Source organism: Entelurus aequoreus, linkage group LG14 (genome assembly GCF_033978785.1).
Source record: "Entelurus aequoreus isolate RoL-2023_Sb linkage group LG14, RoL_Eaeq_v1.1, whole genome shotgun sequence".
NCBI classification, from domain to species: Eukaryota; Metazoa; Chordata; class Actinopteri; order Syngnathiformes; family Syngnathidae; genus Entelurus; species Entelurus aequoreus.
In genome coordinates this window covers 28172523-28187491 of record NC_084744.1, presented here as the reverse complement: position 1 = coordinate 28187491, position 14969 = coordinate 28172523, and the positions used below count along the sequence as shown (strand labels likewise).

The window sequence follows — 14969 nt, the reverse complement described above, 5'->3', positions numbered from 1 at the left end:
TCATTTTTGGTGATTTAACCCCCAATTCCAACCCTTGATGCTGAGTGCCAAGCAGGGAAGAATGCTGGTTTGAGCTTTTAAACATAACCCGTTAACTGCTGCCAATCAAATGGTGAATAAGATACTCTTTAGGGTTCACATGTTTGTAAATCTGACTGTGATGAAGTCAGTGCCTCAGCAGCCATGAACCTCACCGCACGTCACTGATATATGAAATACTTGAGTTGGTGAATTCTAGCTGTAAATATAATCCCCTCTTAACCACGCCCTTAACCACGCCTCCCACCCCAACCCCCACCCCCGACCACGCCCCTCACCTCCCGGTATCGGAGGTCTCAAGGTTGGCAAGTATGGTTTATTGTTAGGCAGTTTCATTAACGTCCTCCCAGCGCGGCAACAACACACAACAGCAGTCACGTTTTCGCTACCGTAAAGCAGTTCGTCTGCCGTAAACAGCAATGTTGTGACACTCTTAAACAGGACAATACTGCCATCTACTGGATAGCCTCCGGAACACTGAAATTCAATTATTTCTTTTATTTATATGTATAGTAAAAGATACATACATATATATATATATATATATATATATATATATATATATATATATATATATATATATATATATATATATATATATATATATATATATATATATATATATATATATATATATATATGAAATACTCGAGTTGGTGAATTCTAGCTGTAAATATACTCCTCCCCTCTTAACCACGCCCCCTCCCCCCAGCCACACCCCCTGGAATTGGAGGTCTCAAGGTTGGCAAGTATGACTATTACAACTGCGCAAACTGTCTTCGCCATATTGAAAAACATACACTATGCGGAATAAACAATAATTCCGAAATATATCTACTACTATTCACGCTAAAGAGTAAACACAAACCACGAACTGACGAAGTTTACTAAAAAAGTATGAGTCGCTTGGCTTTGTTTATCCCTCACGAACTTTGACCTCGATAAATTAGACATGCGCAGAAGCCAACTTGGAAGTGGTCCATTGAAAGGTTGCTAGCGCGACCTCCTGTACTGTAGAATGTAGTATGGACCATAGGACAGGACGAAGAAGTCCCGTTAAGAAGCTGTGGAGGCCTAAGATGCTCTACTAGTCTGCTGGAAATCCAAAGAAGACGAAGGAGTAAAAAGCAAAATGGCGTTTGACAAAGAAGGCCTAAACGTGGCCACTGGCCATTATTGTTTCTCTATTTGTATTTAGTGCATACATGTACGCATATATGTCGTGTAGTAGATGAAACATTGTTAGTCATTGTTTGTATCCGGATACATTAGTCTGAGCGCACTTTATGTGCTAGCTTAGCTTGCTAGTTAGCTTAGCTTGTTAGCTGCTAACAAAGAGACGCGGACGTTATCAACACATCGCTAAGTAGAGATCAAATGTGAGTGTCAAGTGTTGTGATTGTGTGAAAATGTGTGAAAGAACGACAGCAAAGTATGAGGAGGAACTTTGTCCAACAAAAGAGGAGAAGGAGCGACAACATCAACTACAGGACGCTGTTTTCAAGAAACATCAAGTTGTGTTACACAGAACAGGTTTGTTTACTTCTTACTCTCACATTTTTACTAACTTTATATTTCATTATTAACACTTTTCTTTAATATATGGTCAATAATATGATGGTTTATCTTGTGGGGATGATGCAATGCTTTGATTTAGATCAGGGGTCTCAAACTCAATTTACCTGGGGGCCACTGGATGCAGAAACTGGGTGAGGCTGGGCCGCAAGAAACGATTTCTTAAAAAAATCTAACATGCACTTTTTAATGAATTCACCTTCTTTGAATGGCTTTCCCGCCCTGGCAACATACTTGCCAACCCTCCCGATTTTTTTATTGTAGCCCGGAAGAGTTAGGGTGCATGGGATTCTGGGTATTTGTTCCGTTGTGTTTATGTTGTGTTACGGTGCGGAGGTTCTCCAGAAATGTGTTTGTCATTCTTGTTTGGTGTGGTTTTCACAGTGTGGCGCATATTTGTAACAGTGTTAAAGTTGTTTATACGGCAACCCTCAGTGTGACCTTTGTGGCTGTTGATCAAGTATGCCTTGCAGTCGCTTACGTGTGTCTACAGAAGCCAAATACAACATGTGACTGGGCTGGCATGCTGTTTGTACAGGCTGTAGAGGAGACGCTAAAGGCAGTGCCGTCACGGCACGCCCTAAATATTGTTTTCTGGGCAGTGCCGTCACGGCACCCCCTTAATATTGTTGTCTGGGTGAAAATCGGCAGAAATTCGGGAGAATGGTTGCCCCTGGAGATTTCCGGGAGGGCCACTGAAATTTGGGAGTCTCCCGGAAAAATCGGGAGGGTTTAAAAGTATGACGCTGTCGCGGCATTCATATAAAACTCGCGGGCCGCACTAACATAAAATTTTCATATTAAGGTGCGGGCCGCAAAATAACATCTCTCGGGCCGCAATTGGCCGCGTGTGTGAGACCCCCGATTTAGATTCTTCATGAAAACAAGATAGTTTGAGGTTGATGTTCCTCTCAGTTTGTAATTATGTGTGATTGATTGATTGAAGGAGTTATGAGAAGTTTGCATAGGAAAGGGTACAGTTTCATCACGGTACACATTCACTGCTACAAGAAAGCCTGAGATGGTTTCAGTTGAGATATTTTATTTAACTCACACAGTAATATGTAGAAAGTAGCATTTAAAATACAAATATACTGCAAGAAAATAAATGAAAATATAATTTAAAATAAGCAAAAGGCTTTTTATATTCCCAGTTACGAGTAGCCGTAACCCGTCTTTTTTTTTTGATAAGGAGTTCCACATGTTGGTGGGATAGCAGGCAAACAAATTAGAACCTTTTTTGGAGTGAAATCTGGGTTGAATGTGACTTGTACAACTACCTCTGGTGTTATTAATGGTGAATATATTTTGAAGTATCTAGACAGGTACACGAGTATTTTAGTGGTATGGTGTATCTTGTACACCAGACCAACTGCAAGAAGATGTACTCTGTCTGCGGCCAAGAGCCTCCCCACGTTAAGGAAATGGTTGGCGGAAAGGTGAGCCCGAGATGGACGGTTGAGTAGAAGCCCAATCATTTTGTTTTGGGCTGTCTGGAGTTTGTTTTTCAGGACTTTTAAGGCGTCACGGTACCAAACATGAACTCTGTAGTCAAAGTGGGGTTAAATGAGTGCTTGTGTTAGAGTCTTAAGTGTATTTCTACCCACCAGCGGGTTGATCCTACTATGTAAGAACTAAGGTTGTATGGTATATAATTATTAGTATAGTACTGCGCCATTTCCTACCGCTTGTGCCTTTCGGGATCGAGGGGGGTGCTGGAGCCTATCTCAGCTGCATTAATCATATTCGGTACTATATCGCCTCTAAAAAGTACTACTTCTATGATTACATCAATATTTTTTGGTATCACAACATCTTCTTTCGTTTTAAAAAATATATATATTCATATTATGTTTATAAACTCAGGAAATATGTCCCTGGACACATGAGGACTTTGGATATGACCAATGTATGATCCTGTAATTACTTGGTATCGGATTGATACCCAAATTTGTGGTATCATCCAACACTAATGTAAAGTATCCAAACAACAGAAGAATAAGTGATTATTACATTTTAACAGAAGTGTAGGTAGAACATTTTAAAACAGAAAGTAAGCAGATATTAACAGTAAATGAACAAGTAGATTAATAATCAATTTTCTACCACTTGTCCTTAATAATTTTGACAAAATAGTAGAATATAAATGACACAATATGTTACTGCATATGTCAGTAAATAAATTAGGAGCATTTGTGTGTTTACTTACTACTAAAAGACAAGTTGTCTAGTATGTTCACTATTTTATTTAAGGACAAACTTGCAATAAGAAACATATGTTTAATGTACCCTAAGATTGTTTTGTTAAAATGAAGCCACTAATGCACTTTTTTGTGATCCCTTTTATTTAGAAAAGTATCAAAAAGTGTAGAAATATATTTTGGTACAGGTCCTGGTACCATAGTATTGGTATCGGGACAACACTAGTAAGAACATAATTTGTTGGTTGATTCTTTGACGACCTTAGTAGTCATTTTTTCACTGGAGAGATTAGTCTCTGCGATGCAGCCAAGATAATTAATGTAATTTTTGTTTGTTATAATATTGTCACCCACTTTGGCTGTGAAGTTATCTACTTTTCTGAGGTTAGGAATTGACCCAAAGACCTGTGTACTTGCAAGTACGGAGCGAGTCTTAATTTGCCAGTTTGTCATTGAAAGCCTTTGTAGTGTAGGTCTTGAGGATTGTAGCTGTGCTTGTTTTGTGGCCGTCGGTTCTGTTCTTTATGAGTACAGAAGATCATGGAATGATCACTTAAGCCACATACAGTAGTTCCACTTGTGGTGATCTTAGACAGGTCAGAATCAGAAATACTTAGTTAATCCCCGAGGGGAAATTAAAATTTTCAGCACAATCCCATTCAAGATCAGACAAACATTACAGGGAGACAGAACAGGATCGCTGACGGGTTTGCCAACTTCCGGCGCCCCTTACAAAAAAGGTGAGATACAGGTAAACAATTGGCTTGAGAAAAAAAAATCGGTCTAAGCCTGGGCCCCTGGAGAGGGGGTCCAGACTGAGGCCAAGGGAAAAAAACAACTCATAGCCATAGCACACATCCCTCTTACATGTGTGTAAGAGGGAAACATCAAAGAACACAAAGGACATTAAAAACATTAAAAAGCAGAGCTGATGCAACCAGCCACTTCTACAAACAGCTATGAATAAAAAGTAAATAAATAAATGATAAATGGGTTATACTTGTATAGCGCTTTTCTACCTTCAAGGTACTCAAAGCGCTTTGACAGTATTTCCACATTTACCCATTCACACACACATTCACACACTGATGGAGGGAGCTGCCATGCAAGGCGCTAACCAGCACCCATCAGAGGCAAAGGGTGAAGTGTCTTGCCCAAGGACACAACGGACGTGACTAGGAAGGTAGAAGGTGGGAATTGAACCCCAGTAACCAGCAACACTCCGATTGCTGGCACAGCCACTCTACCAACTTCGCCACGCCGTCCCTAAAGTAAAATAAACATATACACTGTGGTGGCCTCTGCGGTGTTCAACGCCATCATCTGCTGGGGTGGAGGGAGCATAGCCAGAGACAGGAGCAGGCCCAACAAAGCAACCAAGAGAGCCGACTCCACTCTCGGCCGCCAACTAACTCGGCCAGTGTCCAGTCTACATGGATGAGCGAGGCTGCGTCTAAGGAGACTGAGGTGTCCGATACCTGCTCATTCAGCCAAGACACTGTGAAGCCTGTCCGTCTCGGCGCTCAGTGCTAGCTCCGCAGCCCTGTCTCTTCATCTGCATCTCCTCCAGTCTCTCCAAACGGACTCTGGTGTGGCAGAGACCCAGCAGCTGGTCTCCATGGCCAAAAGGAGGGAAACAAAAGGATGACACAAGAGCACAGAGCTCCTGCCAACAGCAGCCACTACAGCGACGCCATCTTGGAAAAAAAAAGATTGGTCAGAAGTAACAACGAGGTCTATGATGGTTTAAAAGGAATCACTCACCCTGGTAGTTTGCTTAATGAACTAAGTGAGGCAATGTTGGTGGCACAGCTTAGTGAAGGTTTTAAAAATGGGTGCATCCTTTCAGGACATATCTGTGTTCCAGTCCCCAATAAGTAATTAAGTAATAAACCTGTATCAACATCCATCCATCCATTTTCTACCGCTTATTCCCTTCAGGGTCGCGGGGGGCGCTGGAGCCTATCTCAACATGTTCACACAAAACTCACACAGTCACCAAATACATTTTATACTGTAATCAAATCTAATTAAAGTTATAATTTCACTTCCAGATTGTGACCTACATGCATCAATAAGTAAAAGTAAACATTTATTTTCAATAACCAAAGTAGTCAACACTTGATATATTCAAAGAACATAAAGATGACTGAGTTTCCTTCAGCGTGTCGTAGATGGTCTCCAATTCCTAAAGAGGAATTGTTGATGGAGATACTCCATAAAAACGCCACATAGTAAAACATGTTTTGGTAAAAGTTCCTTTTGGCTCAGCCAACAAAATGACCACAAAAAAGTATTTTGCATGATGACAAAAACATACCATGAATTTTTTTTAATTGATTTTGGAATTAGATTTTTTTTATTTCCATTATATTGAAGTTATGGTAATGACTATATCATTACAAGATCACCGTTAATTTTAGGTATAAAGTTTAGGTGTAATGGACCGTATGCAGAATAAAATATTTACACGCTTTACATAAGTGAGTGTAAAGTTAAGAATGCCTCAGTCAATGCTGCCTCATACTTATAAAAACTTTTCAAATTGCCCCCATCAAATTTCCAAGTCTGTTTGTGTACTCACAGTACCACTTTTGAATTAATTTGAGGAAAAAAAGAGGTATTTCCCGTGTTTTTATTGGTTGTTTTGCTACACACTTTTACCCTAACATAACACACAAAAGAACACAAATAATGTCATTGTGTTAACAGTGTCAGTCAAAAAGTATTTCTCTTCTCTCTTTATCTTATTTACTTATTTACCCAACAGACATCCAGCAGGCCCCCCACATTAAAGAGGAAGAGGAGGATCCACAGCCCCCCCACATTAAAGAGGAAGAGGAGGAAGTGTGGATCACTCAGGAGGAAGAGTGTCTTCTCGGGCAGGAGGAGGCTGATCTCACCAAGTTTCCACTGACTGTTGTCTCTGTGAAGACTGAAGAGCATGAAGATAAACCACCTGAGTCCTCACAGCTTCATCACAGTCCAAGTAAGCACAACATCCACATATCATTTTATTCTCAGGGCATTCAATCCATCACAACTGGACTGTTCACTTTGTCTTATAGTGCCTGTGGTCAAGGCTCATATCGTTCAGTTTCGCTCCCACACCAACGGCACAACATCATTTTTACTTCATAAAATAGATTTACTAGTAGTAAGTAAGATACCAAAAGTTCGGAAATTGACACCTAGCCCATTTTGTGTAATCGGTGTTGAAAGCCGGTACTATTTTTCAGTGAGGCGCAGTGATATCTAGTGGGGAGTGGCGCGGTTTTGGTCACATGGACCAATCAGGTAGCAGCTTTATTCTAACAACATACCTGCTATGGCGACGACAACATCCGAGAGTGAAGAGGAACGAAAGACCTCAAAAGTTAGAAAAAAAGTGCGTAAAGAGGAAAATAAAAGATGCTATATGCATCTTTCATCTGTGAACAATGAGGACGTCCAGCACTTCACTCGGACACGGTGGGACACATACAGAAACTATTTAAAACAGTGGCTTTGTCTGCAAGACCAGAACAAGCATCTGGCAGAAATCTATAAACATTGCTCGGATGTAGATTTTGACGCTATTCCTGACGACGCTGGGTTTCACGCAACATGCTACCGACGTTTTACAGATAAATCTGCATTGTTTTATGCCGAGAAAAGGACCGCACGGGCGGTGGGAGAACCATCTGCAGCCGCAGGTCAGTCAGCAGGCACGTCTGAAACTCCCCGAAAGAAACTTCGATCTCGTTCAGGTTTGCCCGTTGCTTCTGCCGGCCCCGTCCTGCCAGCCATCTGTATAATTTGTCAAAAAGTGGAAAAGTACACTCGTGTGGGAGGAAAACGCCAGAGGGATCAACTCACACAAGCAGAAACCGTGTCGGCAGGTATGTGACACACACACACACACACACACACACACACACACACACACACACACACACACACACACACACACACACACACACACACACACACGTGTGTGAATCTATAGTAATAATGTTACAGTACATAGCGTAGGATTGAAAGAATGTGTTGTTACTTTGTAATAACCAAATGGACCATTTATACACTGTCAGAGTTAAGGGGAGACCTTGGAATTTAAAAGTTTGAGAACCACTGGCCTAGAAAAGGAAGCCCCACCCATCCCCCCATATACCTTCACACCACAGCCCCAATCTCTCTCTCCCCCCCCCCCCCCCCCCCCCACACACACACACACACCCCTGGACTGATTTACACATCACAACCCCCACCCCTCCCCCCGCACACCTTCACACCTCACCCCTCATCCCTGAACTGACTGAACTGTGACCACTACCCACATCCCTGCTGTGACATGTCACCTCCACTGCTGCTACAATAATTGAAGAATGCATAGTGCACTTTATACATCATCATTGTCATATCATCCATTATCATCTTCACTGTGAACTGAATGTGCAATACTGCTTCTGTCTACTCATGCCCACTATAGATCTGTTGTAAGATCCACACTTTAATTTACTTTATCTTATTTCTTTATTTTTGTTTCTTATTTTATTTTATTATATTTATTAGTATTAAACATCCTTAGCATTTACATTTTTAGTAAGTTTATTGTAAGTGTGCAATATAGTTTAAGTTTATTCTTGTTTAATTTTTATATTCTGTGATTCTTTATTTAGCTTAAGTTTATATTTATATTTATATTTTGTGAATTTGCAAGGGGGACCAGCAAAATAAGCTTTTCATTGTGCAGTGTGACTGTCTGTTTATCTGTGCATATGACAATAGATATCTTGAATCTTGGAATGTTTAGCTGGGAGTTCAGCAGCTCACATCACAGAGTCGTAAATCACAGGGTCATAAATACCTCTCCAACCCCCCACTCAAGACACACACACACACACACACTTTTTTACTTGTAAATCTCTGATTTTGCCAATAAAGCTTATTCTAATTATTTTTCTTTTAAAGGCCAGTTGCTGAAGGCAGCTGAGATTAAGAAAGATGCTGCCATTCTTCTGCACATCAACGACAAAGACTGTGTTGCTATAGAGGTCCGGTACCATAGGACCTGTTACAGACAGTACACCAGGTTCTTGTCACTGTCTACAGCAACGCACACTGCAACCAGAGATGAAGAAATGTGAGTAATTACACTGTACTGTCATTTTGCTCACATTTAAAAAGTAAAAAAAATTTCAACAACATGCAGCTTATATTTAGTTTTGCTTAAGATACAGCTTTGAAAGCATGACTCTTTGCACATGTTAAGTGTGTGTGTGTGTGTGTGTTTTCAGACAACCCTTTGCTGACAGCTACAACCTCTTCTGTGACCAAGTGATCCGTCAAAGGATTATAATTGACAAAGAGGTGCTGAGAATGGACAAGCTAAGGAAGTTGTTCGTGGACACCGTTAAGAAGCACGAAGATCTTGATGCTTCAGGCTACAGGTAACTGAAACAAAAATAATAAAATATTCATACTGAAAAGTTTATTATTTATAGATTTAGTCTCTCCCCATAAAGGCTATGAGAGTATGTTTAAAGTAATTTGATTATCATTGATGTGTGTGTGTGTGTGTGTGTGTGTGTGTGTGTGTGTGTGTGTGTCTGTGTCTGTGTCTGTGTCTGTGTCTGTGTCTGTGTCTGTGTGTCTGTGTGTAATGTGCTCATATTTCCCTTTAACTTTATGTTTCAGGAGGGATAAACTGAAAAGAAGGTTGGTCCGTGATTTCCCCCAGCTGGTTTTCCACTGCCCTCCCCAGCGCAACGTCTCTGAAATGGTTTTTGTTGAGACATTATCGTTAGCAGACAGGGTACCTCTGCCATCAGGCACATCACCATCAACTACCGAGTCAACTGAGGTGAGCCAAGCTGAAAGCCAAGCTGAAAGTGACAGTGAACACACGGCTAGTACAACAGCTGGTCAGAATACCACGGAGAACACAAGGACACTTTACAGTGCAGGGCTGATATTGAAGCGCCTTCTAAGTGACTCTCCCGGTATGAAATGCCCGTGGCCTCCCACAGCAGAGGATTTAAATGTATCTGAAGCTAAATCTGTTGTGCCTGTTGAACTGTACAACTTCATTGCCTGGATTATAGGTGCAACAGAAGAGCCAACACTAGCCTGTTATGTTGATGTTCCTGATGATGTGAATCTAAAGGTTATCTCTCTTTGTCAAGACATTGTGTATCTGGCATCTAAAGGTCGAAAGCAGACACCCAAGTCATTGTGTCTTGGTCTAACTGTTCGCCATTTAACAGGTTCATCAAATGTTCTGTCACTGCTGAATAGGTTAGGACATTGTGCTTCACGGGACACAGTTGTCAGTCTTGACACTAGCCTTGCTCAGCTACAACTTTTAGAGGGTAGAAACAAAATACCCAAGGGATTCGCACAGAAGGCACCCACAATACTGGTGTGGGACAACATTGATTTTGGGGAGGAGACACTGTCAGGTCATGGAACTACTCACCACACAAATGGCATTATGCTCCAAAGTTCTGTCACTGAAACTGTGTCGAGAACAGAGAGACAGCCACTACAGAAGGCAGTTAAATCATTCAAACCACCTCCTAGCTACCCCGTAGAACACTACCAACAGTCTAAAAGACACGGGCCACAGAACTTGAGTCACCATGGAAGTGTTCCATTGGATGCAGAAACATACAGGTTGAACACTGTATCTGCTGCCAAAACTGAACTGGCATATGTTTCAGTAAAGTACACAGATGCTGAAGCATGCACAGTGCCAAGCTGGACAGGTTTCCATACACTGCTCCAAAGTGGGGCCACTCTGCCAAAGTCAGCACTGTATTATCTTCCAGTCATTGAGGCTTCACCGACGGAGATGTCAACAGTTAACACGATTTTGAAGCGAAGTGTTGAAATTGCTGATCAGCTAGCACTGGACCATGTAGTGGTAGTTTTTGACCAGGCTATATATGCCAAAGCTCAGCAAATCCGCTGGAAGGACCAGGAATTGACAAAACGCCTTGTGATTAGACTTGGTGAGTTTCATACTTGCATGTCTTTCCTAGGGATTATAGGAAAAAGGTTTGGTGATGCAGGACTGCAAGACATACTCATTGAGTCTGAAGTTGTTGCCCCAGGTTCCATCAATGGTGTGATCAGTGGTCATCATTACAACCGCAGCATGAGGGCACAGAAACTTATGTATGAGAGCCTGCAACGTGCCAGATTCAGCACATTCTTAGACTCTTTGACACCAGCGGGGAGAGATGAGTGCATGGCTGTCATCAGTGAAATCAAAGACACATTCCCAGACAGAACAGTGGATGTTTTGTGTGCAAACCAGAAATTTGACCAAATGTGTTCAAAGTATGCTCTCTTTGTGGAAAAGAGAACTGCCGAAAACCCAACGTTTGCTTTCTGGAGTTCTTACATTGACATGGTGCAAATACTCCTTCTGTTTGTGAGAGCTACACGAGAATCAGACTGGCAGCTTCACCTGTCAACAGTGCGCTTGATGATGGCATGGTTTTTTGCTTATGATCGTGTAAACTATGCTAGGTATTTGCCTACATACTGGATGGAAATGGTCAACTTGCCTATAACACACCCTTCTTGTCACAAAGACCTCAGTGTGAAAGGTCAGTGGACTGTTCAACGTCAAAGTGCCCATGGATTTGCCTCCATTGCTTGTGACCAGGCTATTGAGCAAACATGCAACAGAGATTCAAAGACAAAGGGTGGCTGGACAGGAATAACTCTAAATAGGGCTGCAGTGTCTCGCTGGATATTGTCACAACATGAACGAGCTGCCATAGCTAGACAATGTGAGTCAATGTCTGGAAAATCCCCAGAAACACGAAGGCGAAAAGATCTAGACCGCTCACGGATTCATGCCGATGAAGAAGCTGTGACCAGAATAAGTTCCACCATTGATTCCATGCTGAACCCATTTGACTTACACCAAGATGGCATTGTTTGTCTTAGCTCAGGGACAGTAGCATCTGAAGGGGTCAAGAAGGATTTGCTTGCAGCACCAGAAAGGGGGGAAGAAGCTGTCAAAGTCTTTATTGACCAAAGACTGTTAACAAAATCAGTCGACATTTTCGCCCCCATCAAGGCTCAAAAACTGAAGACCTTTAGTGACCAGGCAAAAACAAAGACAAAATCTGCAGCAGCCAAAGATGTCATTCTGCGTGCAGACAAGAAACTTTTCTCCAGGCTACTCATTATTGGTCAAAGTAGAAAGGTAGACCTGAGGCAAATTCTGTCCTACTCCTTGGGAACGGTTTCATATCCCTTAGCCAGTACTGATGGGTCACTTGCTAAAACAGACAAATCTGCCTTGATGAATATATTGGAGAACAAAGACAAAGACTGCTTAGTTCAGCAAGTTCCGTCAGATGGAGCTATTCTCTTCGATGGCATGGCAGTCATTCAAGCCATGCATTCCAAACCAGCTACCTTTGGAGAGTTGGCTGACAACTTACTCCAGTACGTGGTCAAGATAGCTCTGCAGCACAAGTGTACAAGGATAGACTTTGTCATTGACCAGTATCCAGAAATCAGTATTAAAAACCTAGAGCGGTCACGGAGAGCTGAGGGTGGTACACAACAGGTGCAGATCTATGGACGGGATCAGAAGGCACCCACACAGTGGAAAAAGTTTCTATCTAATGGGACCAACAAAGCAGCACTGGCAGAATTCCTCTTTGTTGCATGGCGAGATGCTGATCTCACCATTTTGGGCAGGGACTTCAGCTTGTACATAGCACATGGAGAACTGTGTCACTGTGTTACTGTGAAAGAGGGTTCACAAACTGTCAGTGCTGTTCACGAACTGACATGTGACCATGAGGAATGTGACACTAGGGTGTTTTTACATGCACAGCATGCTGCACAAGAACATCAAACTGTTGTCATCAAAAGCCCTGACACTGATGTGGCAGTGATTGCTGTAAGTCTTCAAAGAGCTTTACAGTGTAGCTTGTATTTTTTCACGGGAGTAGGCAACAGAACGAGGATCATAGACGTGGCTAAGGTGGCAGCAGCTCTTGGCAACAGTGTTTGTTCTGCACTCATTGGCATCCATACCTTCACAGGTTGTGACTCGACCAGTGCCTTTCATGGCAAGGGCAAAAGGAAGACATTTTCTCTTGCTTGTCAGAAAGACGAATACCTGACTGCGTTCTCAAATCTGGGCAGCAGTTTTAACCTTGACCAGTCTACGTTCAAAACACTGAGCAAATATGTGTGCCACCTGTATGGACAGGCATCTGCCAAAGACGTGAACGATGCAAGATACAAAGCATTCTGTATGGCATCGTCAGCTTTGCCAGAACTGTCCATTCCCCCAACAAGTGATGCCCTCCACCAACACTGCAAAAGGGCAAACTACCAAGCAGCAGTAATGCGACATTCCCTGACTGGTATGATGTGTGCCCCTTCACCCATTGGCAATGGATGGTACATTGAGGATGGGGAGTTAACAGTAAGATGGATGACTAGAAATCCTGCCCCAGATAGTGTGCTGCAGGTAGTCCACTGTGGTTGCAAGACAAGCAAATGTGAAACAGAAAGATGTTCATGTATGTCTGCAAAAATGTCTTGTACTGATTTATGTCACTGCCAGAACTGTGGAAATGTTTCAAAGGAAACAGAAGAAAGAGGTGCATGGGATGATGACACAGATGAAAGTGATATTGATGAGTAATTACGCACCATGTCACCATGTAAAATTTGCCACTTTTGTTTCTTTATCAAGATGTTTGATTATCGAGATGCCACACTGCCATTTTAACGGTAAAGCTTAAATAATGTCTGTATTACCTTTTTTTTCAAATTTGTTTTGGTCTTTTGTGTGTGTTTGTGTGTGTGTGTGTGGGGGGGGGGGGGGGGTATAAATGACACATGCTGTGAAACAATTTGCTACTTTAATAAATATTTACTGCATCTATTTTAATCTTGTCCATTTTTGCCTTATTCCAGTTTTGGGGTGCATGGTAATATTTTGCTAGATTTTAAGCCACTTTTGGCCACGGTGTGTTACTTCTTTTGTACCTTTGATTACATAGAAGGTTGTGACATTTTTTTAATGTATGATACATAAGCTTTTAGCTAAATTTAATAAGTGTGTGCTTCATTGTGCTGGGGCAAATCACTTCAGTTGAATCGTTTTTTAAGAAATTTGCTACATTTCATGATCTAAATTCACATATGAGTATACTAAGGCACCAATATTTGTTTCAGATGTTAGGTATATGTATTTATGATATTTGAGAAAGATTTTGTGTTGCCAAAATGAATAAGACATATTTTACAAGCCAAAACTGCAGCACAAGATTTTCGTTTTTTGTGATTTACCTCTATATACATTTCTGGCTTGTGACAAAATTTGGCTAGGTATCATGTTCTGAACTTTTAACCCAAAGTCCAGAAGGGTATTATCTATGCAAAAATGCATTGAACAAGTTGTGCTTAGACGTGGGAGCGAAATTCATTTTCTAGGCACTTTTTCTCATGTCAGCTCACCGTCTATTAGAAGACGTTTGTCCTATCATCCCAGGAGGCCTCATCAGTTCATGCCCATAGACTTAAAGGCCTACTGAAATGAAATTTTCTTATTCAAACGGGGATAGCAGGTCCATTCTATGTGTCATACGACGATAAAGTTCGCAACTTTTGGTCGCTGATAAAAAAGCCTTGCCTGTACCGGAAGTAGCGTGACGTCACAGGTTGTGGAGCGCCTCACATCTGCACATTGTTTACAATCATGGCCAGCAGCAGCGAGAGCGATTCGAACCGAGAAAGCGACGATTACCCCATTAATTTGAGCGAGGATGAAAGATTCGTGGTTGAGGAAAGTGAGAGTGAAGGACTAGAGTGCAGTGCAGGACGCCAGGATGTATCTTTTTTCGCTCTGACCGTAACTTAGGTACAAGGGCTCATTGGATTCCACACTTTCTCCTTTTTCTATTGTGGATCACGGATTTGTATTTTAAACCACCTCGGATACTATATCCTCTTGAAAATGAGAGTCGAGAACGCGAAATGGACATTCACAGTGACTTTTATCTCCACGACAATACATCGGCGAAGCACTTTAGCTACGAAGCTAACGTGATAGCATCGTGCTTAACTACGGATAGAAACAGAAGAAACATGCCCCTGACAGGAAGGATACACCGAAGATCAACA

At 41.8% G+C, this 14969-nt stretch overlaps 1 protein-coding gene and 1 pseudogene across 4 annotated transcripts; both read left to right on the top strand.

Annotated features, from left to right (window-relative positions):
* Positions 1–14969, top strand: part of LOC133664599 (oocyte zinc finger protein XlCOF6-like) — a 221356-nt pseudogene that overhangs the window by 194641 nt on the left and 11746 nt on the right.
* Positions 1045–13650, top strand: LOC133664584 (uncharacterized). Of its 4 annotated transcripts, XM_062069324.1 has the most exons (6): positions 1045–1572; positions 6586–6804; positions 7565–7696; positions 8769–8940; positions 9095–9247; positions 9495–13650. In XM_062069324.1, exons 1-6 carry the CDS (start codon positions 1449–1451, stop codon positions 13483–13485), a joined length of 4791 nt encoding a protein of 1596 aa, XP_061925308.1. In that variant the 5' UTR covers positions 1045–1448; the 3' UTR covers positions 13486–13650. The 4 variants fall into 4 exon arrangements, with proteins under 4 accessions (XP_061925308.1, XP_061925306.1, XP_061925307.1 ...); XM_062069322.1 differs by lacking the exon at positions 1045–1572 and having other exon boundaries at positions 6693–6804; positions 6884–7696; XM_062069323.1 differs by lacking the exons at positions 1045–1572; positions 6586–6804 and adding an exon at positions 6815–7510.